Consider the following 25,993-nt stretch of genomic DNA (forward strand, 5'->3'; position numbering starts at 1 on the left):
TGTGGATTATGGCACTTGTGTATGTGCTTTTAAAAACTGTTTTACACTTTCAGCTGTGCCTCACTAGCAGTATCCTGCCAGTGGAATCTCGAAATAGAAGTGTTAAAATTGCAGTAGAACCCAGTAAAGTCTTCACTTGTTAAATCCAAAAACCCAGAGATTTACTGAAAGAATGAAGCCACCAGCTGCCTGGTTTAAAATATGACAGAATATGAATACAATAACTTCAATTTACTTGCAGTCAGTTACATTAAAAATATTAAAAATACAATAAACAGATACTTGTACTTTAAACCAAATTGAATTCAACATTTTAAATCAATTTGGTTTACACTTTCAGTGATTCAAGTCAGAAGCTTATCAAAAATTGCAAGATTCTCTACTAAGTACTATTTCAAAGATTCATAGATGAGGTGAAATATCTTGGGTTCATGCACTTACATCTAGTGAGTTTGTTGCTTAAAATCACCTCCAAACATCTGACTATTGCAAGCTCGCTGTGCAGGACAGGTGTCTTAAACATGATCACCTTGATTCAGGACTTATTGGTTTTAATATTTTTTAAGTCTCTACTTCAATCCTTCTCTTCCCAGTCTTGGGAATCATAGAAGTCCAATTTAAGGTTAGGAGTCCTAAGTTAACAAGAGGTTGAAAAGCTTTCAACCAGCTAACAGAATTGCTCAAAAAAAAAATAGATTTCTTGCAGCTAGATTATTCTAAAATAAAAGAAAACTAAATCTCTTGTTGAGATCAGAGACATATAATCGACACAACCTTTAATCAATTCTTGTTGATCCTTTTACTATTATTTCTGTTCTGGGCAACTCAATCACATCATCATTACTAGAAGCAAGATACTTTGGAAGAAATAATCCCATAGGCAAACCTAGTTCTGAACATAAAGTATACGTTTTCCCACAAAATTTCAATGGTGTTTGTGGATTTAAGTCCTACACCAAGTACCTGAGTGGAATTGAGACTGACAATCCAGCGTGGTTGTGAGGATTGCAAATGACAACTTACAGAAGAGTTATTAAAACACCATCAATGAGAGAGAATGAATAGATAATGATACTATTTGAAGAGGAGAGGAAACCTGGAGTTCTAAAAATTAAGAAAAAAGTTTCATTACCTTCAGATGTCTAAGAACTCTTCAAAACCAATGGGGTTTTTTGAAGAGTATTCATTGTGGTAATGCAGGAATTGTAGCAACCAATCTGCTAACAGCATACTCCCACAAACAGCAATGTAATAACAAATACATATTTTTAGTGATTTTGTTCAGAAAATTAGAGAAAGCATCAAACTTAGGGAAAAAAGCATATAACTTCACAAAAATGAGTGGCAGGTCAAATAAATGATTACAATATAAAGAATGGCAAAGATTTACAAAAGTTCATCGAGAGAAAGCAATTAGAGAATGACAAGAGGCTAGTTAGGAATATTAAAATAGATAGTAAGAGTTTCAACAGCTATTTTAAAACAAAAAGAAAGTATAAATAAATAGTATTGGTCCTCTAGCGAACAAGAATGGGGAGTTAAAAATGGATAATAAGGAAATGGTACAAGAAGGGAACAAGGTTTTGCTTAACTTGTGAAGACACAAAAAAATTCCAGTAATAGCTAAAATCAGGAGGTAGGAGAGAGGAACTTAATGAAACTACAATCTTGAGGGAAGTAGTACTAAGCAAACTGAAGAAGATGCAGGACTTGGAGATGCCGGTGTTGGACTGGGGTGTACAAAGTTAAAAATCACACAACAACAGGTTATAGTCCAACAGGTTTAATTGGAAACACACTAGCTTTCGGAGAGTCACTCCTTCATCGGTGGTAGTGGAGGGCTCAATCCTAACACACAGAATGCATAGCAAAAATTTAGTGTGATGTAACTGAAATTATACATTGAAAAACTGATTGTCTGTTAAGCCTTTCATCTGTTAGAATACCATGACAGTTTCACTTCTTTCATGTATAAATCACAAAACCTTTTTAAAAAAAGTTGCATTGTCAGGTTAGCTGTTAACAATGGCGATAGCTGGACAATATGTTGAAGGTGTTAGCCCCCTGTGTTCTCTGTCTATGCCATGATGTTTGGATTGATTCTAATCTAAAAAGTAAGATAACAGAGTTTTACATAAATTCATGCAGTTTTTGAGCAAAGTACAATGTCACCCTGCAAATATAAATTCACCCCACAAAATACATGTGTGCATGTGGGTCTTTGTCTGTGTGTGTGTGTGTGTGTGTGTGTGTGTCTGTCTGGGTTGGGTGTTGAGAGTGTGAGAAAGCATATGTGTGTGTGTGTAATGAGTGCAGAGTGTCTTAAGGGGGTGCGGGAGTGTGTGGGTGTCTGTGCATGTCTGTGTATATGTGTGTCTGTGTGTATGTGTGTATAGGAGTGCTTGTGTGTAAGAGAGAGAGTGTGTGTGTGTAGGAGTATCTGTGTGTGTGTATAGTGCAATGATGGTCACCTGTAATGTGACATGAACCCAAGGTCCCGGTTGAGGCCCTCCCTACGGGTACTGAACTTGGCTATCAGCCTCTGCTCGGCCACTTTCCTCTGCTGCCTGTCCCGAAGTCCGCCTTGGAGGATGGTCACCCGAAGGTCCGAGATCGAATGTCCTGGACCAATGAAGTGTTCCCCAACTAGGAGGGAACACTCCTGTCTGTTGATTATTGTGCGGTGCCCAGTCATCCCAATCAAAGTATAAGATAGACAACGTTGGCTGAGTCACATGAGTACCTGCCATGTACAAGGTGGGAGGTGTCCCCACGCATCCACAGACAACCTTACAATGCTACACTTCTCCAGCTTCCACCCAAAACATATTAAAACAGCCATTCCCTATGGACAAGCCCTACGCATACACCGGATCTGCTCAGATGAGGAGGAACGTGACAGACACCTGGAAGTACTCAGGGATGCCTTCACAAGAACGGGATACGATGCCCAACTCACGACCGCCAGTTCCAACGTGCCACAGCAAAGAACTGTAATCACCTCCTCAGGAGACAGACACGCGCTGCAACCAACAGGGTACCTTCGTTGTTCAGTACATCCCAGGAGCTTAAAAACTACGCCATGTTCTTCGTGACCTGCAACACATTATCAATGAGGATGAGCACCTCACCAAGACCTTCCCACACCTCCACTACTTGCCTTTAAACAACCGCCAAACCTCAAACAGATCGTTGTTCATAGCAAGCTGCCTGGCTCTCAGGACAACTCCAACTGGAAAATTATAGGCCAATCAGCTTAACCTCGGTTGTTGGTAAAATTCTAGAATCCATCATTAAGGATGAGGTTTCTAAATTCTTGGAAGAGCAGAGTCTGATTAGAACAAGTCAACATGGATTTAGTAAAGGGAGGTCATGCCTGACAAACCTGTTGGAATTTTTTGAAGAGGTAACAAGTAGGTTAGACCAGGGGAACCCAGTGGATGTGGTCTATCTGGACTTTCAAAAGGCCTTTGATAAGGTGCCACACGGGAGACTGCTGAGCAAGGTGAGGGCCCATGGTGTTCGAGGTGAGCTGCTGGGATGGATTGAGGATTGGCTATCTAACAGAAGGCAGAGAGTTGGGATAAAAGGTTCTTTTTCAGAATGGCAGCCGGTGACGAGCGGTGTCCCGCAGGGTTCGGTGCTGGGGCCACAGCTGTTCGCATTATATATTAATGATTTGGATGAGGGAACCGGGGGCATTCTAGCGAAGTTTGCCGATGATACAAAGTTAGGTAGACAGGCAGGTAGTACTGAGGAAGTGGGGAGGCTACAGAAGGATCTAGACAGGTTGGGAGAGTGGTCCAGGAAATGGCTGATGGAATTTAACGTGAGCAAGTGCGAGGTCTTGCACTTTGGCAAAAAGAATATAGGAATGGACTACTTTCTAAATGGTGAGAAACTTAATAAAGCCAAAGCACAAAGGGATCTGGGAGTGCTAGTCGAGGATTCTCTAAAGGTAAACATGCAGGTTGAGTCTGTGATTAAGAAAGCGAATGCAATGTTGTCTCTTATCTCAAGAGGGTTGGAATATAAAAGCAGAGATGTACTACTAAGACTTTATAAAGCTCTGGTTAGGCCCCATTTGGAGTACTGTGTCCAGTTTTGGTCCCCACACCTCAGGAAGGACATACTGGCACTGGAAAGTGTCCAGCGGAGATTCACACGGATGATCCCTGGAATGACAGGTCTGGCATATGAGGAACGGCTGAGGATACTGGGATTGTATTCGTTGGAGTTTAGAAGATTAAGGGGAGATCTAATAGAGACGTACAAAATAATACATGGCTTTGAAAAGGTGGATGCTAGAAAATTGTTTCTGTTAGGCGAGGAGACTAGGACCCGTGGACACAGCCTTAGAATTAGAGGGGGTCATTTCAGAACGGAAATGCGGAGACATTTCTTCAGCCAGAGAGTGGTGGGCCTGTGGAATTCATTGCCACGGAGTGCAGTGGAAGCCGGGACGCTAAATGTCTTCAAGGCCGAGATTGATAGGTTCTTGTTGTCTAGAGGAATTAAGGGCTACGGGGAGAACGCTGGCAAGTGGAGTTGAAATGCGCATCAGCCATGATTGAATGGCGGAGTGGACTCGATGGGCCGAATGGCCTTACTTCCACTCCTATGTCTTATGGTCTTATACAACCCTGTCACGGTAGGCGCTGCAAGACGTGTCAGAATGTGGACATAGATACCACCATCACGTGTGGGGACACCTCCCACCTTATAGATGACAGGTACTCATGTGACTCAGCCAACCGGGACCTTGGGTTCATGTCACATTACAGGTGACCACCATTGCACTACACACACATATATTTTGTGGGGTGAATTTGTACTTGCAGGGTGACATTGTACTTTGCTCAAAAACTGCATGATTTCATGTAAAGCTCCGTTATCTCACTTTTTAGATTAGAATCAATCTAAACATCATGGCACAGACAGAGAACACAGGGGGCCAACACCTTCAACATATTGTCTAGCTATCACCATTGTTAACAGCTAACCTGAGAATGTAAATCAGGAGGTAGGAGAGAGGAACTTAATGAAACTACAATCTTGAGGGAAGTAGTACTAAGCAAACTGAAGAAGATGCATGACTTGGAGATGCCGGTGTTGGTCTGCATCTTTTTAAAAAAAGGTTTTGTCATTTACACATGTAAGAAGTGAAACTATCACTGTATTCTAACAGATGAAAGGCTTAACAGCCAATCAATTCTTCAATGTATAATTTCAGTTACATCACACTGCAAATTTTTGCAAAAAACTCTGTGTTAGGATTGAGCCCTCCACTACCACCTGATGAAGGGAGCGACGCTTCCAATTAAGCCTGTTGGACTATAACCTGGTGTTGCGTGATTTTTAACTTTGAAGAAGATGCAGGCTGACAAGTCTCTGGGCCCAAGTTGACTTCATTCTAAGGTCATAAAAGAGGTTGTGAATGAGGTAAATGATGCGTTGGTGCTAATTTTCCAAAATTCCCTTGATTCAGGAAGACTCCATTAGACTGGAATGGGCAAACCTAAGTGTTCAAGAGGCAAAAACAGGGAACTACGTGCCAGTCAGCTTGATGTCTGTTAAGATCATTCAAAGTATTACATACTTCAATGAAGTCACCCTCACTCTTCTAAACTTCAGTAGAAACAAACTCAGCATGTCCAACCTATCCTAATAAGACAAACTTTTGAGAAAGATGTTACAATTAATCATTAAAGAAATTATGGCGACACAAGGGAATTAAGAGGAGTCAGCATGATTTTATCAATGGGTAACAACCTTTAACCCATTTATTGGAGCTCTTTGGAGAGGTAATATGCTGTATGGATAAAGGGAAACTGGCAGATATACTGCACTTGGATTTGCAGAAGGCAATTGATAAAAGGCCACATTAAAGATTACTGCAGAAAATAAAAGTTCACCATGTAAGGTTTAACATTTTAGCATAGAGGGAAAAGAGAATAAATATAAGTCCATCTTTGTCTTACAGTAGAATATGAAACATGGAGTCCAGTAGGGTTCTGAGCTGAATGATCGACTTTTTACCTTTTGAATCAAAGACTTACATGAAGGAAGCAATGACATGGTAGCTAAATTCACAGATGACCCAAAAGAATTCAGACAGTATGTTGTGAAGACTACTAAGAAGTTTGCAGATGAATATAGGTAGGTTGAGTGAGTAGGCAAAACTCTGGCAGAAGGAGTATAATATGGGAAAGTGTGAAGTTATTCATATTGACAAAAAAAATTGAGAAAAGCAGAGTGTTTCTTAAATAGAGTATAGCTGGTGAATTTGGAGCTGAAATCAGACTTAGGTGTTCGAGTCACAAACAATAGTTTGCAATTGTAGCACATTATCAAGAAGGCAAATGGGATACTTTTGGGAAATGGGAAAGTGAGGACTGCAGATGCTGGGGACCAGAGTTGAAAAATGTTGAAAAAACACAGCAGGCCAGACAGCATCTGAGAAGCAGCAGAATCAACATTTCGGGCATAAGTCCTTCTTCAGGAATGAGGCTGGTGTGCCAAGCAGGCTGTGATAAAAGGTAGGGGGGAGGGAATTTGGGGGAGGGGTGCTGGGAATACGATAGGTGGAAGGAGATGAGGGTGAGGGTGATAGGCCGGAGAGGGGGTGGGGGCGGAGAGGTCGGGATGAAGATTGCAGGTCAAGAGGGCGGTGCTGAATCTGGGGGTTGGGACTGAGATAAGGTGGGGGGGGGGGGGGGGGGGGGGGAAGGGGGAAGGGTAAATGAGGAAGCTGGAGAAATCTACATTCATCCCGTATGATTGAAGGGTACTTTTTTTTATGCCAAGATGTACCTAAAAATAAGGAGACAATGATTCAGTTATAGAGGGCACTGGTGAGACTACATCTTGAATACCATGTGTAGTTTTGATCTCCTTATTTAAGGAAGCATTGGAGGTGGTCCAGAGGAGATTTACTGGATTGATAGTTTTGCCTTATTAGGATTGATTGGAGACACGAGGCTTTTGACCGGACCTCTCATATATTAGAATTGATCTTTCTCTGCACCTTCTCCGTAGCTGTAACTATTTTCTGCATTCTATTTCATAACCCTGATGTATTTTTGTAAGGTATGATTTGCTTTACATCATACTTTACATTGTTTCACAGTACATGTGACAATAATAAATCAAACCAATACTTGCTTTTACTCGAGTTTAGAAGAGTGAGGTGTGACTTCATGAAATGTGTATTATCTCAAATGATCTTGACAATTGGCTGTGAAAAGAATGTTTCCTCTTGTTGGTCAGCCAAAGCTAGAGGGCAATGTTTTAAAATTAGAAATCACCCTTTCAGAACAGAGATGAGCAGAATCTTTTTCTTGCATAGGGTTATGTGACTTTGGAATTCTGCCTCAAAGTGGTGAGGGAAGAGTAATTAAATATTTTTTAAGGCATATCTAAGTAGATTCTTGTTAGGCAAGAGAATAAAAGGCTATTCAGAGTTAGATAGGAATGTGAAATTCAAAACACATAGAACAGCCACAAAACAAAATAAATGGCAGAGCCAGCTCAACAGGTCTGCTATTGCTGGGATAATTATTGACCAAGACACTTCTTTAAATCAGTGACATGGATCATTAACATAGACCTGATACAACAGACAGTTCCCAGTTCAATGTCTCAACCAAGAAAGACCCTTCTGGCAGTTTAGCCTTGAATGCTATCTTGTATGTTGCACCCAAATTGCTGCAGTAGAGCCTGAACTCACAACCTCTGACTCAGAAGCGAGGGGGCTATCCATTGAGCCAGGGCTGACAACTCTAGCTTAGACCAATATTTAGCCTTCAAACAAAAATCACTCAGATTACACACTCACTGTCACATTGCTGTTTATGAAATGCTGCTGTGAAATTGAGAGTAAAATTACCTACATTTCAACAGCGATTATACTTTAAAAAAACTGAGATTTTTGAAGGTGACAAAGAAGACTGATGTAGGCAGAACAGTAGACGTCTATACAGAAAAGGCTCTGCATGGTAGATTGGTTAGCAAGGTTAGATCACATGGAATCCAGGGAGAGCTAGCCAAATGGATGCAAAATGGCTTGAGGGTGGCGCTGGAGGGTTCTTTTTCAGGCTGGAGGCTTGTGACCAGCGGTGGGCTACAAGGATCAGTGCCATCTTCACTGCTTTTCGTCATTTATATAACTGATTTGGATGTCAATATAGGAGGTATGGTTAGTAAATTTACAGATGACACCAAAATTGGTGGTGTAGTGGAAAGTAAAGGTGATCTCAGAGTACCTTGATCAGATGGGCCAATGGGTTGAGTAGTGTTTAATGAAGCTTAATTTAGATAAATGTAAGGTGCTGCACTTTGGCAAGACAAACCAAGGCGGACTTCTAAATTTAATGGTAGGGCCCTGGAGAGTGTTCTTGTATGAAGATCTACAGCTGCAGGTGCATAGCTTCTTGAAAGTGGAGTCACAGATAGACAGAGTGGTGAAGCAGGCATTTGGCATGCATAGCTTCATTGGTCAGCGCAATGTGTATAGGAGTTGGAATGTCATGTTGCAGCTGTACAGCACATTCAGGTTTTGATTCATAAGTGACAGGTTAATCGTGCCTTACTGTGCCAATCATCAAAAGTCAAGCTAACCCCCTCTTTGCAATTCAACAACACTGAATTATCACAGAATCCACCATCACAGCCATCAAGGATCACCACAGATCAGAAATTCAACTGGACAAACCATGAGAGCTTGTTAGGCTTCACTCCCTATAGACTTTTCATTATATGTAATGCAGAAGTCATTACTGCAATGGAATGAACACTCCCCACTTGCCTGAATAGGCACAACCCCAGCAGCACAAGATGTTCAACAGCGACATATGACTTCTTGATCCTCCTCCACTATCTTATATAATCATTTCATCCATTATCACCACACAGTAGCAGTTATTTGTCAAGCCCCCTGTAATAGCAACTTCCAAACTTCTATCAGCTGGAAAGCAAGGCAACAGACACACAGGAACACCACAAACCACAACTTCACCAGCAAGTCACATATTCCTGAGTTCCACAGATAATGTTTATTCCTTCAAATTCATTGGACCTCCTTTCTAACTGCACAGTAGGTGTACCGACACCAGGTTGTTAGAAGAGGTGGCTCACCACCACCACCACCTCCTTAAAGGCATTTAGAAGTAGGCAATAACTGTTAGTTTTATCAGCAATGCCCACAACACACGGACTTCAGTATTCACTGATCATCTTAACTCTATTTGTAATTTGATTAACAAAATTCAAACATTGCTCTTGTAATGTCCTTACCCGGCCCTCGACCTTGGTAGAACAGGTCTGTGTCACTCCAGACAACTGCTGTCTTGAAGAACAGAACCAGTCTAGACATTAAAAAATAAAATAATTATTTAAGCTTTGTTAGTACCATACACCAGATGTGTCACATACTGCATGGTCACTGAACCAAAATTACAATCACAAAGGGACAGATAGAAAACAACCGATTGTAGGCCATTTGGCCCATTGAGTTTGCTGTACCATTCAATGAGATCATGATTGATCTGATAACCCTCAACTGTACTTTCCCACCTTTCACCAGAACCCTAGATTCCCATGCTGTTCAAAATTTAGTCTCTCTCAGCCTTGAATATTCTTAAAGATCAGCCTCTCCACTTCCTCGGCAGTAAATAATTCCACAAATTTTGTACTCTCACAAAAGAAATTTCTCCTTACCTCGGTCTTAAACAGGCAATACTTTACTTTGAGATTATGCCTCAGGTTCTCGACTTTCCCACAATCTCTCTGCACCTACCCTATAAATATTTTGAAACTGTATAGTTGTGCACCATGTTGAACAAACCATATCCAAATCATTAAAACATCTAGTAGCTGCACATAGTACATTATAAGCTTTGCACAAAGCATGTACAGGTACACAATCCTTTATCTGAAAGTTTGAAATTCAAAAAGCTCCGAAATTTGAAGTTTTTCTCATGAAGATTTTTTTCTGCATATCAAGGTTGTTTGGCATGCGAACAGGTGACCCATCTCCACACCCACTCAAACCACATCACTCAGGTGTGATGTGGCGGCGTGGCCCAGCACTGGCAGGCATCAATTGTGTCTCAGCACTCGTAATAGTCACACGTGGGTTTGCTATTCGGTAAGTTTTTTAAAAATTCACTGTGAAAATATCTTTTATTCTGAAATCTGAAAACCAAAAAATTCCTAAATCTGAAAAACAACTGGCCCAAGGTTTTCGGATAAAGGATTGCGTACCTGTATTTCCTTTCATCCAAAGTTTTTGGACCATGTCCTCGCCTGCAATAAGCCCCATTCACCCAGGACTTCTGTGACCTACATGAGCTCTTCACCATGCAATGCCTGCATTTTTAAATACTCAAGCTTCTTTTCAAATCCCACAATAGTCTTTCCCCTCCATGCCTTTGCAATCACTTCCAGCTCCTCAACTCTAGAATATATCTGCATCTCTCGAATTCTGATCTCTTGAGCAACCCAAGTTTAGTTGCTGGACTACTGATGACCATGCCTTCAGCCACTATGTCCTAAACTTTTGCATTCCCTCCCTAGACTACGCTGCCTCTCTTGCCTCCTTTAATATGCGTCTTAAAACAACAGTTGCTCAACCGCCTTAGTATCTTACAAGATGTAGTTCAAAACTTGTTTGATAACAGTCTTGTGGACTGTCTTGGGATGTTTAGTAACATGAATGGTGCTAAGTAAATACAAATTAATACTCTTTCCTAAAAATTTGCTGAAAACAGCTTTTGGCTTGGAGTGTGGAGAGAACCTGGAGGCAGAGAAAGGAGGATGACATAGGAGCATAGAGTAGAAAGGAATCTAGAATAATGTGAGGGAGTATCTAGAAACTATTTTGAGTCTTTATCAAACTGGCCCTTTCCTTTAAATTTTTATAGCACTGATTCACAAATTCAAATCTCAGAAGTTTTCCTGAGTTATTACAGATTTTAGTAAGCTTATACAATAAGTGAATTAGGAACAAGTGAAAGCCATTGAGCCTTTCAAGCCTGCCCCACCACTCTAAAGATCATGACTGAATCTGATTATTCCTTATTCTGGCCTATTGCCAATAACCTTGCACTCCCTTTTATTAATCAAGGATCTATCAACTTCTGCCTTAAAAGTATTCAATATTGGTTCCACTGTTGTTAAGGATATAAAGCACAAAAATGTGTTTATAATTACAGCTTATAATTTTATAATTTGATTTTGTAATTTGTACAATTTAACAATATTTGTAATTACAAGGAAGATTCCATTAAATTGGAAAATAACAAGTATAATTCCTTAATTCAAAAATTGAGGGAAGCAAAGTTGGAAGCCACAAGCCAGTTAACTTAACATTTGTCACAAAAACGACATTATCAGCTATTAATAAAGACATTAGAGCAGATCACTTAAGAAAAGTCAGGTTATGGGCAGAGTCAACATCACATTTATACAATTTATTAGTTTTTTGAAGATATAACTTGCTGTGGACAAAAAGGATGTAATGTATTTAGGCTTTGAGAAAGCATTTGATCAGGTGTCATGTCAAAGATTATAGGGGAAAATAAAAGCTCATGGTGCAGGGGTATCATTTGGTATGGACAGAAGACTGGCAAGTTAACAATAAATGGATAACTTTCTGGTTGGTAAGATGTGGTGTGTCACAAGGTCTGGTGCTGAGGCCTCAATTTACATAAAGGCTTAGACGAAAGGATCAAAGATTTGATCGCCAAATTTCTTGGTGACACAAATGTTAAAGTAAGTTATGGAAAGCACATTAGGATACTACAAAGCGTATAGCTAGTGAGTGGCAAAATACAAGTATCATGTGGGAAAATCTGAAATTTCCATTTTGACAGGAAGAATAAAATAGAAGCATACTATCTAAATGATGAGACATTGCAGAACTCAAATACAGATGGATCTGGGTGTCACAGTGTATGAGTCACAAAAAGGTAAACATGTAGATACAGCAAGTAATTAGGAAAGCTAATATAATGTTATAATTTATTGTCAAGTGAATGAAATATAAAAGTAGGGATGTTATGCTTCAGTTATTCAGGACATTTGAGAGACCATGTCTGCAGTACTGTGCACAGATTGGCCTCCATATTTAGAGAAAAATGTTAATGCATTGGAAGCAGTTTAAGGAAATTTTACCACTTGAAATGGACACCTTCCTTGTAAAGAAATGTTGGACAGGTTGGACTTACTGGAGTTTTCAAGAATAAAAGGGGATTTGATTGTAACATTCAAAATTATTAGGTGTCTTGACAGAGTGAATATGAAAAGGGTGTTCTTTTCATTATGGGAGAATCTATAATTAGGGGTACTTGAAAATAAGGGATGGCCTATTTGAGATAGAGGTAAAGACAAATTCTCTCTCAATGAGGGTCAGTAATCTTTGGAACTCTCTTCCTTGAAAGGCAATGATTAAGGAATTCTTAAAATGTTTATAAAATAGACATTAATAGATTCTGGATAAGCAAGAAAGGGGGTGAAAGATTACCAGAGATAGGCAGGAATATGCAGTATCAGATCAGCAATGATCTTATTGAATAATGGAAAAGGCTCAAGGGGCCAATTGGCTAACCTCTTCTCCTACTTTGCATATTTGTATGAGCACACTAAAAGCTTTAAATAACTCTGGTAACTTTCCCAGATCTGTGTTGATGAGTCAGTGCTGTAAAGAAAATTAAAGAAAAGTTCAAAGAAATGATGAAAAGTTACACTTAACTTTTAAACATCCCCTTCGTTATATTCCTTCTTCCAGATACACCAGGCCACCCTCCTTTCACTGCTTCTAGGTTCTTCCCAAATTCTCCATATATCATGATTATTATGTATTTTCCCCACTTCTCTGTCAATTAATTAAGTTCCCCATTACTGAATTCTGGGTTTCAATAAAAAAGCAAAGACATAAACTTTACTAAATAGATAAAAATATATAATGATCAGGAATGCTGTTTCAATATCTTCAGCAATTGAAACACAATTTGATCTCAAAAATCTATGAATCCTTCTGCAATATTTTACAAAGTTAAATAATAAAAACATTTTCAACTAAATTAGCATAAATTTTAGATTTGGCAATATATTGTTACACAGCAAAAGAAAAGCATGCCTTTAGATTCACCGCAAGCAACTCTACAGGAGATCTGTTAATACAGATGGATATTAATATTAATATCCATAATAATATGGATATCCATAATAATATTAATATCCACTTAATAATATTAAGTGGTAGGCAAAAGAAGGTATTGCAGATGCTGGAGATTAGAGTCAAGATTAGAGTGGTGCTGGAAAAGCACAACAGGTCAGGTAGCATCTCAGGAGCAGGAATATCGACGTTTTGGGCAAAAGCCCTTCATCAGGAATAAGCACCTGCTGCGCTTTTCCAGCACCACTCTAATCTTGACTCTAATATTAAGTTGTACCTACCATAGTACAAAGCAATCACTTATTAAAATAAGGAGTTTCCTATTGGTTTCTTCTGACCTTTGGAGGGAAGCCAGACATGTGCAAGCAGTGAATATCTCAGAACCTCTGTAGCAACTAACTTCTAAACCAATGCCGGATTAGGCTTGGCTTAGTTATAACTCTAGACTTCAGCATGCAACTAAATCTGACACTTATGAGCAGAACAAAGAGTGTTGTACTTTTGCAGGCACTGTCTTTCAAATGACAAATTAAACTGGGATGACATTAGTAATGGACGTAAATGCTCCCATTGCACTATTCGAACTGGGCAGCACCCTTGGTATCCTGGTCAAATTCTATGCTTTATCTGACTCCACCCAATTCAGATTATCTATTATTTATCTCTTTGCCAACCGTGGAAGTCTCTTGAATACTTGACTGCCTCTGAAGTATTTTGGATGCGTTCTGAGCCCCTTTGAATGCAAGCCAATTATTTCCTTTTTTCTACGATATGGTTATTTTCCACACATACACCTCACAACCTTTAACAGAAGTTAATCTGGTAATCTTCTACAGAAACTCCACTTCAGTAGCAAAATAACAGTTAAGTTGGACACCAAAATGTTTCCGTCCTTAATAAGGCGAGTGTTTCCTCACATACACTGCAAACAAAGTCGCAGGAAATTTGCCAGTATAAACGAATAGACCAGGTGATGTATGAGATTGCTGAGAAATAAATCAAGGTGGAGCTCTGACAAAAGCAGAGATTCTATACGTTGGATTAGAATTGTTGCACAGCAATTCAAGGTATCAGAAATACAAATTATTAGGTTAGACTAGATTCCCTACATTGTGGAAACAGGTCCTTCGACCCAACCAGTCCACACCGACACTCCGAAGAGTAACCCACTTCCCTCTGACTAATGCACCTAACACTATGGGCAATTTAGCCTGGCCAATTCACTTGGCCTGCACATCTTTGGACTGAGGAAAAGTTTTAAAAAATTGTCAATTCTTATTCATTGGGGAAATAAACAAACAAAATTTAAGAAATGAAGTTGAGCAGGTAAAAAGATAACCTGTACCTGAACTGCTCCATTGTTCTTCACACCAGTTCAACAAGAAAAGGGAAGCCTGTATAGCTCATCCTTCAATCACATGGGTGGTTCAGGAGGGGAGGACAAAGCTGTTACAAACCCTTCTTCATTCAGGCTGGCAGGACAATTAGAGAGTGGTAACCAATAGGAATCTTCTTTTACTCACTTAGGTGGATGCACAGTGGAGCATTAGCCAGTGGAAATTTCACTTGACACATCATGTTGAATAACTTATTAACACGAGACCAAGAGAGTGAAGGAAAAGGAGAAATTACGGGCGGAGGGGCAAAGTAACATACGAGTGTGCAAAAGCTAAAGCTACATACTATCGCCTATGCACATGCACACTTAGAAGAAATAATAATATACTTACTGTCTGGAAGTTCAAGGAGAAACTGTACATACAGATTGTCATATTCAAAACCCTGAGCTGACACTGAAAGATCAAAAGTAAAATCAGCCAAATCAAACACTGAATCTGGCCCAACACTACAAAAATATCTAGTTCCTTCATGGAGTATACCCAAACTTATAAGGCATATAGTGCAAAGTCTACGAGAAAATCCATTTGTGACCACTTTGTTTTAGACTCCCAGTCAAGATTTCCCATTCCTCTAGTATTCAACTATTGCTGAGTATCAGGAATTAGCAGCAATGTTCACCTCCCATCATTTGTGAATACTTACTCTGCAGCTACCCAAGGTTACAGCCAGACTTTTCACTGTTATTATCTGAAATCTCAGTAAAGCAACATCTTTGGAAAAAAAATTGCACTTGCACTTACTGTACTGTGATGTTGCAGACAGATGAGTCATGCAATGTTTAGAAAGCTTGTCTGCAGATACATAAGAACTTTTGTTTTTTATCATAACAGGGACCACAGAGAAAATGGGCTGGGAGGACGTGGCTAATGATTCACCTTGACCAAAGAGAAGGAGATCCAAATGGGAAATGAAAAAAATCAGTCTGCATTATCTGTTTATTTAAAGATTTACTAATGCATCATAGGATACATTGGGATTACTGCCATTTTAGAGCTAATAAAAGTCCCACATCATAAAATAAAATTTGAGATTATAGATTTTAGTCGTTATGAAACACCACATATCAACTGACTGTGACAGCATGCTGTTGGGCACTATGCTGAATCCCTAGGGGGCTACAAGGATTTACTGATGATTACCACTTCATATCTGGGCAGTAATGGTCAAATCATCCTATAGAGAGGACAGTTACCCTGTCAAAGTACTTAACAACTGTGTGATGACTGATGATCCAATTCAAATTAAAATTATTTTAATTAGTCCCATCACACACTCAACAAACCAGGTGCAGCATTCTAAGCTAGGAATACAAAATCCAACTAGTACAATTGCCTCATACTGTGCCCTTAGACACTGCACAATGAATTTTGCAGACTATTTAGTGCGTACAAGTTGAATATTTATCAGCAACAGAACTGATATACTGATATCAATATACTGATCAGTAACAGAAATCCTGACTGGCTTTTCTCCTCCACTGTCAGACACTGATGTTTTCCAGTACACCTCACCATTGCTCTGGTCATGACCAGCTATTGATCAGTGCTGAGACTCTAAATGGGAATAAACGGCTGCAATTGAATCTTGATCTGATGGAGAACTGAGTCTTATCTGGCAAATGACATTTACTTCAGACAAAGGTAATGGTATGCATGTAGACAAGACGCCAAATATATTTATATCTACAATATAAAAGGACTAAAGGTTGGTTGAGAACGCAAGAGATCTTCGTATAATTGCACATAATTTTAAGATTCATTATCATACTATAAAAATATATCCAAAGCAAATGTAACATTAGGTTGCATTGCCAAAGTGAATCAGTATTACATACAGATTTTTGTTGACAAAAGAATTATATGAGGACAAAGCTCTGATATCCTTACATGATGAATGATACTGGATGCAAGGGAAAAATCAGCATTAAGGCTTTGCAGTTTGTTTGGACAAGAGATTCCCATATTAGGGTGATGGGCAGAAACTGGAACAAAAATAGAAACAGGTGGAGAAACTCAGCAGTTCTGGCAGCATCTATGGAGAGAAAGCAGGTCCAGTGACCCTTCGTCAGAACACAATTAAAACAGGTGACTGTTTAAAACTATAAAGGCCTAGAAGACTGGGATCATGCAATCAAATTTTGAATGAGTAAGTCAGGAGCTTTTTCTTTCCTTTCCATTTGAATCCAAAATTGTCTCAAAGGTAGGAGATGGACGGTGGTGATGCAAGATTGTTTTTCAGACTAGAAGCCGTGTGCTGCAAGTATCTATGTTGAGTCCACTGCTTTGTCATTTATACAAAGGATTTGGATGTGCACATGGGAAGAACGATTAATAAGTTTGTAGATGACACCAAAGTTGGTGGGGTAGCGGACAAGTAAATGATTATCTCAGAATACACTGGGACCTTGATCAGATGGGTGATGAGTGGCAGATGGAGTTTAATTTAGATAAATATGATGTGTTACATTTTGGTAAGACAAATCAGGGCAGGACTTAAACACTTAACAGTCCAGTGCTGGGAGGGTTGCAGAACAAAGAGACCCTGGGGTGCAACTTCGTAGTTCCATGAAGATGGAGTCGCAGGTAGATAGGGTAGTGAAGGTGGTTTTCAGTACGCTGCTTTTATTGGTCAGTATAGGAATTGGGTCTCATGTTGTGGCTGTACAGAACATTGGTGAAGCCACTTTTGAAATACTGTGTGCAATTCTGGTCTCTCTGCTACAGGAAACATGTTGTTAAATATGAAAGGATTCAGAAAAGATTTACAAGAATGTTGCCGAGGTTGGAGGTTTTGAGTTATAGGGAGAGGCTGAATGGGCTAGGGCTATTTTCCCTGGAGCAGAGGCTGTGGGGTGACCTGATAGAGGTTTATAAAATCATAAGGGGTAAATAGACAAGATCTTTTTCCCCAAGAGTAGGAGAGTCCAAAACTAGAAGGCACACATTTAAGGTAAGAAGGGAAATATTTAAAAGGGACTTAAGGAGCAACGTTTTCAGAGTGGTGCATGTACGGAATGAGCTGCCTGAGGAAGTGGTGGAGGCAGGTACAATTACAACATTCAAAAGGCATCTGAATGGGTACATAAATAGGAAGGGCTTAGAAGGATATGGGTCAAATGCTAGCAAATGGGACTAGTTTCATTTAGGATAGCTGATCGGCATGAACAGGTTGGACCAAGGGGACTGTTACCATGCTGTACCACTCTGAGGACAGTACACCAATAAAACTAGTTCATGTTCATGAGTGGGCACAGATCCATTGATCTTAAAAAGAGATCTGGACTAGATCTTGATCAGGGTGGAAATCACAGAATATAAAAAGTAAAATAATTAATTCAAACAGATAATGAATTCAGACAATGGATGTTCATCTAGACTAGTAGTGATTACCTTAGATAGTCCAAGAGAATTTTTCAGATTTGATTCTCCCTCGGTTATTACATGACCGCTGGCAATGTTGCAAATAGCAATGTTTGGAGAATTGTGGCCGTATAGGGCAGATATGATAGACCAGCAAATCTTCTCCTGCTGTTCATCTTTCATATGTTTATCCACTGTGGGTCAGCCCAGAAACTTATTGATTTGCATTGCTTAGTACTGCCCCACCAGGGGATGTATTTAAATAGTGCCAACATGATCCATTATTTCTTGTGGCTTCTGAAGGTTTATGCGATTTGGTCTTTGCTAGTAAGAACGTCTAGGTTTTTAAAAGCAATGCCATAACAAACTTACCAATTTCTCCATTCACAAACAACTGAAGAGTACCAATGGGAGGCTGCAAGAATTAGAATGGAATGAATTTCAAAACTGAAGTCAATCACAATTCAAACACCTTCATTACACACATCAACCATCTGTTCACCATTCCATTTCAATTTGATCAAAAAGAAATCATAGACTGTGAGAAAAAAAGTGTGGTGTTCGAATTTGATACATCATAGTCAATCAAGATGTCAGTCTGTGGTTATAATATCTAGGTTTCTTATTGAATCGCAGGTGAAGAGAGAAAGTGATGAACAAATAGAGATATCTCTGGATGTAGGTTTGCTCGCTGAGCTAGAAGGTTCATTTTCAGACGTTTCCTCACCAATCCACCTAACCTGCACATCTTTGGAGTGTGGGAGGAAACCAGAGCTCCCAGAGGAATCCCACGCAGACACAGGGAGAATGTGCAAACTCCACACAGACCATCGCCAGAGGCTGGAGTTGAACCCAGGTCCCTGGCGCTGCAAGGCAGCAGTGCTAACCACTGAGCCACCGTGCCACCCCGTATCCTCTTTAAAATTCACATTCCCTCCCAGATTTATGTCGTAATCAAATTTGGAAATATTACATTTAATTATTACATCCCCAAATCACTGGGAACAGTTGTGGGTCAAGCACTCATCCTGTGGTACGCCAGTAGTAACACTCTGCCATAATTTATTCCTCTCTGCCATAATTTATTACTCTGTTTTCTGCCTATTAAGCAATTCTCAAACCACAGTAGTACGTTAACCAAATCCCATGTATTCTAATTATGTTTGCTAAGCTTCTGAGTGGGATCATATTTAGAGCTTTCTGGAAATTCAAATCAATGACACCAACTGCTTCTCTTTCATCTATGCCACAAGAGATATCTCAAAAAACTCTAACAGGTTTTTCAAACCTGTTTCCCTTTTCAAAAATTCATGCTGACTCTGCACAATCAAATGATCATGTTTAAGTGCCTAGTTATGACATCCTTTAGAATGAATTAGAACATTCTCCCTTTGACTGATGTCAAACTAACAGATCTGTGGTTCTCAGTTTCTTCTCTCCTTCCCTTCTTAAATAGTGGAGTTACATTTGCTAATTGACAGTCTGCAGGAATTTTTCCAAAATCTACAGAATTTTGAAAGATAACCACCAAGGCAGCTACATGTCTATGTATTGTTCAATACTCTAGGATGAAGTTCATCTGGTTAAGGGATTTTATAAAACTTCACTCAAATTAATTTTTCAAGTACCACCTCTTCATTCATTCTAATTTCTTTCAATTCTTCACTTTCACAATTCCCTTGGTTACCTAGTATTTTTAGGAGATTTTCGAGATCTTTACCCGTGAAGACAAAGATTGATTGTTAGTTTGTCCACTGTTTTCTAATATGAATTGCCTGTCTCTGCTTGTTATGGATCCATATTTGTCCTTGTTGATGATTAACTCTTGACATATGTAAAGAAGTTTTTACAGTCCACTTTTATGTTACTCACGAGCATAGATTATTTTCCCTCTCATTATCAGTTCCTTGGTCACACTTTTCTGGATTCTAAACTGTCCTGAACCTCAGACTTACTGCTTTTTCTGGCATCATTATAAGCCACTTCTTTTGATCTAATGCAATCTTTACTTCTTTTGTTCAGTACAGTTGATTCACCTTTATAATAGTCTTTTTTATCTTAGAGGAATGTATATTGGAAACAAGGTAATACTTCATTAAATACTATCCTTAGCATTTCCATACTCCCTTACATACCTACAGTTTCCTTTGTACAGATTTCTGACTAGTTTCAGAACCAATTACATATCATTTTCAAACGTAAAATAAAACGGTCATATTATAGTCATTATTTCCTCATTGCTCCTTTATAACACTGTTATTAATTAGCCCTTTCTTATTAAATATTATTAAATCTAAAACATTTAAATCTTTAGTTGATTCTTTAATGTATTGCTCCAGAAACCCATCTTGTATACATTTCAGGAATTGATCTTTCACTGCATTAATATGGACTATAACCTGGTGTCATGTGACTTTTAATTGCATTATGGTTGATAATTTTACTCAGTCATTATAAAAATTAAAATCACCTATTATTACTGGTCCATGCACTGAGATGAATACAATAATAGCATCTTGGTATCAGACAGAAACTCAGGCTTGAGAACCAAAATGGCTGAACCCTTTTCCCAAATACCACCCAAGCTATTGGCAAAGTGATCTAAGAACAGTAATTATGTTACCTGCTAGTGAGACAGCAGCAGTATAGCCCATTTGATATCAAAAAATGGCAATTGCTCTCTGGAAATACTAGTCAGCATAACTAACATTTTAACTTTCGCCTCAATGAAATTATGCTCACTACTAATGCAATGGTCAGCTTCATGCTAATTCAGGTTGAAGTGTGTATAACTCTATGCGGACTTGCTTATATTGGAAATCTATCAATCTTGCGACCAACGCATCGTATCTAAATACATGTAAAATTATTGCATCTTCTTGAAAATTAAAGCTAAAAGGGGAAAACAAAAACTTACTATTTCAAATTCTTCTCCAACCAAAGTATGAAGGTAATCCTTGTGTCTGTTGTACAGCTGTCGACAAAAAGGGTAAGATCTGATTTGTCAAGACTTGAAATTGAATAAAAGGCAATACAAATTAGATACACAGTTAAATATGAGAATCTGCATATTTATCATTGCTTAATCATCAAGGCAATTTTTTTTAGTGTATATTAAACTAGACTTTATACTCAGTCAAGTTCATTTTGTTTGTTGTACACAGGCTGAGGGTGGAGCTGTAGGAAGAATTTTAATAGTACTGATTATCAAACATCACAAGGGCTGGAACAAGCAAACTGGTAAATTTGAGATTCAAATACATAGGTAATGCTCAGCTTGATTTTAAAAGATTACAGAAGAAACAGAGGATTGAACGAGTGAAGAGTATTCAGGTCTGGATCAAGTGATATGGAGGAAACCCTTAATTGACCCTTGATCTTCACATATTCAAGGAACTATTCGTAGGAGTATTCACAGATAAATCTCTAAAATCTCTATATTTAGAGATGAGAAAGAAAAGACACAACAGAAAAGTCGGAGAACAAGTTAGAATTTTCTTCTAATCTTTTTCGGAACATAGCATCCTTCTGAGGCACGCAAACAGTTTGGAACAACTTGGAATTTACACAGCCATTGGAAATCAATGTGCTTGACAGGAACAAAAAGCAGCAAACTTCATGGAAGTAACGTTAAACAAAAAAGCAGGTTGTCTATTGAAACTATGTCTTCAATTAGGGAAAAACCGTAAACAGATGTGAAAGACAGAATTTCGGCTTGGAGAAACAAATAAGAAACGACTTGTTAGAAGTGATACGAATAGAATAAGTAAGAACCTAAGAAAGATCAGTAGATACTGAGACAGAGACAATCACTTCAGTACAGAATGTTTACTTAGCTCAGTCTGACATATAGAGTCATAGAAATGTAGAGCCCGGAAACAGCCCCTTCGGTCCAACCTGTCCGAGCTGACCAGATATCCCAACCCAATCTAGTCCCACCTGCCAGCAACCAGCCCATATCCCTCCAAATCCTTCCTATTCATATACCCATCCAAATACCTTTTAAATGTTGCAATTGTACTGGCCTCCACCACTTCCTCTGGCAGCTCATTCCATACACGGACCACCCTCTGCATGAAAAGTTGCCTCTTAGGTCTCTTTTATATCTTTCCCCTCTCACCTTAAACCTGTGCCCTCTAGTTCTGGATTCCCCCACCCCAGGGAAAAGACTTTGTCTATTTATCCTATCCATTCCCCTCATAATTTTATAAACCTCTATAAGGTCACCCCTCAGCCTTCGATACTCCAGGGAAAACAGCCCTAACCTATTCAACTTCTCTCTATAGCTCAAATCCTCCAACCCTGCCAACATCCTTGTAAATCTTTTCTGAACCCTTTCAAGCTTCACAACACCTTTCCGATAGGAAGGAGACCAGAATTGCATGCAATATTCCAACAGTGGCCTAACCAATGTCCTGTACAGCCGCAACATGACCTCCCAAATCCTGTACTCAATACTCTGACCAATAAAGGAAAGCATACCAAATGCCTTCTTCACTATCCTATCTAGCTGCGACTCCACTTTCAAAGAGCTATGAACCTGCACTCCAAGGTGTCTTTGTTCAGCAACACTCTCTAGGACCTTACCATTAAGTGTATAAGTCCTGCGAAGATTTGCTTTCCCAAATTACAGCACCTCGCATTTATCTGAATTAAACATATGCTGGAAAAGGTGCTATTTATTCTGTTCCTATGAGGAATCTGCAGGAACAAAGCAAAATGTTGCTGGCTAGGGAATACCACATAGGAGCAGAAGATATAGCACCTCTAATCAGGATATTTAAAAAACAGAACACACAGCACCTCCTTGCAATTCCATTTTAAACAGCAGCCAGTTGAATTTATACTAGGTTGTTTCTTCACTATCCATAGATAATGGCTTGATGTCTGTTTTGTACAGTGCTCTCTTAGCTAAATTCATGGTACTGTGACACTGTAAAAAGTGCAACACACTTTCTGTTGATGTATTCTTTGTATTAATCTTGTAACTGTCTAGCTATACATTTAATGGCCTTCAGAGACACTAACTGAGAATGACCATAAGGGATAAGAGTAGGCCATTCAGACACTCCAGCTTGCTCTGCCATTCAATAAGATCACGGCTTATCCAATATTCCTAATACCTGTTTCCTCATCTTTCCCCTTAACCTTTAATTCTCTTAAAGATCAAGATCTGTCTGTCCCAGTCTTAAATGTACACAAGGACTCTGCCCCCACAGCTCTCTGTGGCAAGGAGTTCCAAAGGCACTCAACCCTCAGAAGAAATTCCTCCTCAACTCAGACTTAAATTGGCACCCCTTTATCCTGAGCCCTCTGCTTATCTCCCATAAGTGGAAGCGTTCCCTTCACATTTAGCCTGTCAAGCCCCAACATATTACATGTTTCAATGAGAGCACCTCTCATTTGTCTAAATTCCAAGGAGCAGTGTCCCAACCAGTTTAAGTTTTGCTCCCAAGACAATCGTCCATGCTGGTGATCATCTTGGTGCACCCTCTCTGAAATGCCTTCAATGAAATACTATCTTTTCTTAAATAAGTGAATAAAAACTGCTCACAATACTCCAGAAATTAGGTACGTCTTCCAACAGATATTAGTGGATAGGCTCAAAATTGAAGAAGGATCACATGTGTACGGTACAAATGGGTGGTGGCGTCATTCTGTCACACCTTATTTTGCCTTAGTGCATAGAGAGAGAGACATGAGAAAATAAGTAATAATGATTTCTTACTGGGCTTTTAAGCACAAGTTAACCTTTGTTCTGAGATGGAGGAGTATCAGTTCTAATCAACATAATTCAACAGCTACATGCAGCCCAGGTTAGCCTGAAGAAAATGAGCATCACCTCACTTAAAAAAGCAAACTTTTCTTACATCTTTGAAGAGATTTTTCTCTCTTTCCTGATCTTCCTTCTGGACTGTGACGGATACGTTGTTAATTGTGTACAGCCATAGATCCTTCTTCTCTCCTTCAGTCTCAATTCTATTCATAGCCAGAATGGAGAATGTCAGAAATAAGAACAATTTGGAGATGCCAGTGCTGGACTGGGGTTACAAAGTTAAAAATCACACAACAACAGGTTATAGTCCAACAGGTTTATTTAGAAGAACCAACAGGCGCTTCCAAATAAACCTGTTGGACTATAACCTGGTGTGTGATTTTTAACAGAAATAAGAACCAAAAGGTCAAAAAGGAAATTATGTCACAGGTCTATTTGATAAACAAGCAATCTCAATTTTGGAGGAGAAAATCTAACAAAAATTATAAGGCTTCAGAAACTAAAAAAAATGCCAGCAGCGCACATTTGAACAATCAGCAGCTGAATGAGAAAGATTGATGTTTCAGATAGAATTTATAATAAAGACAATGGTTAGGTTCCCTTTACAGAAAGGATGAATGAATGAGGGCTTGCACTTGTATAGCACCTTTCACAATTAAATGTTTTACACTCTTAAGGTTTTTTTTTAAAAGAGATGACATTGATATGCAGGAAATGGTGAAATCAATTTGCAACAGCAAGATCCCATTAATAGCAATGTGAAAATTGCCAGACACTCTGATATTGATTGAATGATAAACATTGCTCAGGACACCAGAGACAACTCTTTCATCTCTCTGAAACAGTATCATGGAATCCTTTGTGCTCCATAAGAGGACCCTGATGGGAACTCTTTGTACTGCATTGGAACATCGGTTTAGATTGCTGTCCTGTGTCACTGAAATGGGACCTGAACTGACAGCCTCTGACGCAAAAGCAGAACTATTACCAACTGAGCCACAATTGAGATATATTGTAAATAGCAGATGATAGTTAATAGCAAAGGTGTCAGCATATATGTAGTTTAAATTCCATTTTCCACTGGAGGAATATCAAAGCATTGATATAAACAAATTGTGGTGGGCTGATTCAGGATTTATCAAAAATTGGGAATGGCCAAATGCAGCTGAATATCTTAACCTTCAAGGCACAGGTTCACATACCCTTGTTACAAAAGGTGACATACCAGGCACTGTGCCCATTTCTGATTTCGTTTTTTTCTTCTCCATTTCCCATGTAATTTAACCCCATTCCAATATTTCAGACCCATTGCTTCAGGTGCCTGCAAAACTAATTCATCACTGGACTCCTCACCTCCACCTTTTGCCTGCCATTCCCTTCAAATTAGTCCAGTAAAAGAAGCATCTTCCTTAACCTAATTGTTAATCAAAAGTGGCACAGTCTCCATCCAAATGTTAACCAGTTACTTTTAAACACTAAATGACCTCTGTATTTCCAATGTTTTAGTTTTCAGTTTAGATTTTAATGTAAGACATATTTTCTCAATGGCACAGAAAAGTTGTGATGGATTAACAAGAGTTGGCTGTCTGTATGCATTGAAATCTGCAGTGAACAAACTGCAAGAAAATGCTAATGGAATGTTGGCTTTTATTTCGAGGGAGCCTGTGAAACACAAGTGAGCAAGTTATGCTTCAGCTGCAGCCAGCCATGATATGATCCTATCTGCAGAACTGGGATAAGTTCTGGGCACAACATCTCAGAATGGAGAGTGTGATCTTAGAAGGAGATGAGCAAAGATTTACCAGAATACATTAGGGCTTAAAGAGTTACATTTTGGGGAAGGATTCCATTAACGTGGACTGTAGCCCTTGAAGTTTAGAAGCAGAAGAATAATGTTGACTCAACAGATTCAACAAGATAGATTTGGATAAATTATTTCTGCAAAGGAAATCCAGACGGGAGGGAGTGACCTGGGCCAAGAATTTGCGCACACAAAATAAGCCACTGAATTAACTTCCAAGTGTCTCAAACTCTAACAAGTTGCAAAAATATCTTGCAATACAGAATGCAAGAAATACAGATGCCATTGACTACTATCTTAATACTCAGAGGTATCAGAATAGAGTGCTTGCCTGTAGGCTGGTTTGGAGCCACTGAAGTCTGGTCTTATGGACAGAACACCATTGTTGTCCACTTTAATGGTGCACAGTACATACTCATCCTCACGCTTCCCCAGTCTAGACAATCAGAACAGAATTGACCATTAAAAATGTAGTCAAT

At 39.1% G+C, this 25,993-nt stretch overlaps 1 protein-coding gene across 5 annotated transcripts in view; it reads right to left on the reverse strand.

The window, feature by feature from the left end:
• The window catches only part of mks1 (MKS transition zone complex subunit 1), a 67,253-nt gene that overhangs the window by 20,658 nt on the left and 20,602 nt on the right, over positions 1 to 25,993 (reverse strand). For all 5 annotated transcript variants that reach the window (XM_072589453.1, XM_072589452.1, XM_072589451.1 and 2 more), the window contains 6 exons: positions 25,846 to 25,950; positions 23,808 to 23,916; positions 20,855 to 20,911; positions 18,310 to 18,352; positions 14,908 to 14,970; positions 9,295 to 9,365 (listed from right to left, as the gene is read on the reverse strand). In XM_072589453.1, coding sequence (XP_072445554.1) covers positions 9,295 to 9,365; positions 14,908 to 14,970; positions 18,310 to 18,352; positions 20,855 to 20,911; positions 23,808 to 23,916; positions 25,846 to 25,950 — 448 coding nt within the window. The remainder of the gene's footprint in view (positions 1 to 9,294; positions 9,366 to 14,907; positions 14,971 to 18,309; positions 18,353 to 20,854; positions 20,912 to 23,807; positions 23,917 to 25,845; positions 25,951 to 25,993) is intronic.

The sequence above is a fragment of the Chiloscyllium punctatum genome, chromosome 19 (assembly GCF_047496795.1).
Source record: "Chiloscyllium punctatum isolate Juve2018m chromosome 19, sChiPun1.3, whole genome shotgun sequence".
In the NCBI taxonomy this organism is placed as follows: domain Eukaryota; kingdom Metazoa; phylum Chordata; class Chondrichthyes; order Orectolobiformes; family Hemiscylliidae; genus Chiloscyllium; species Chiloscyllium punctatum.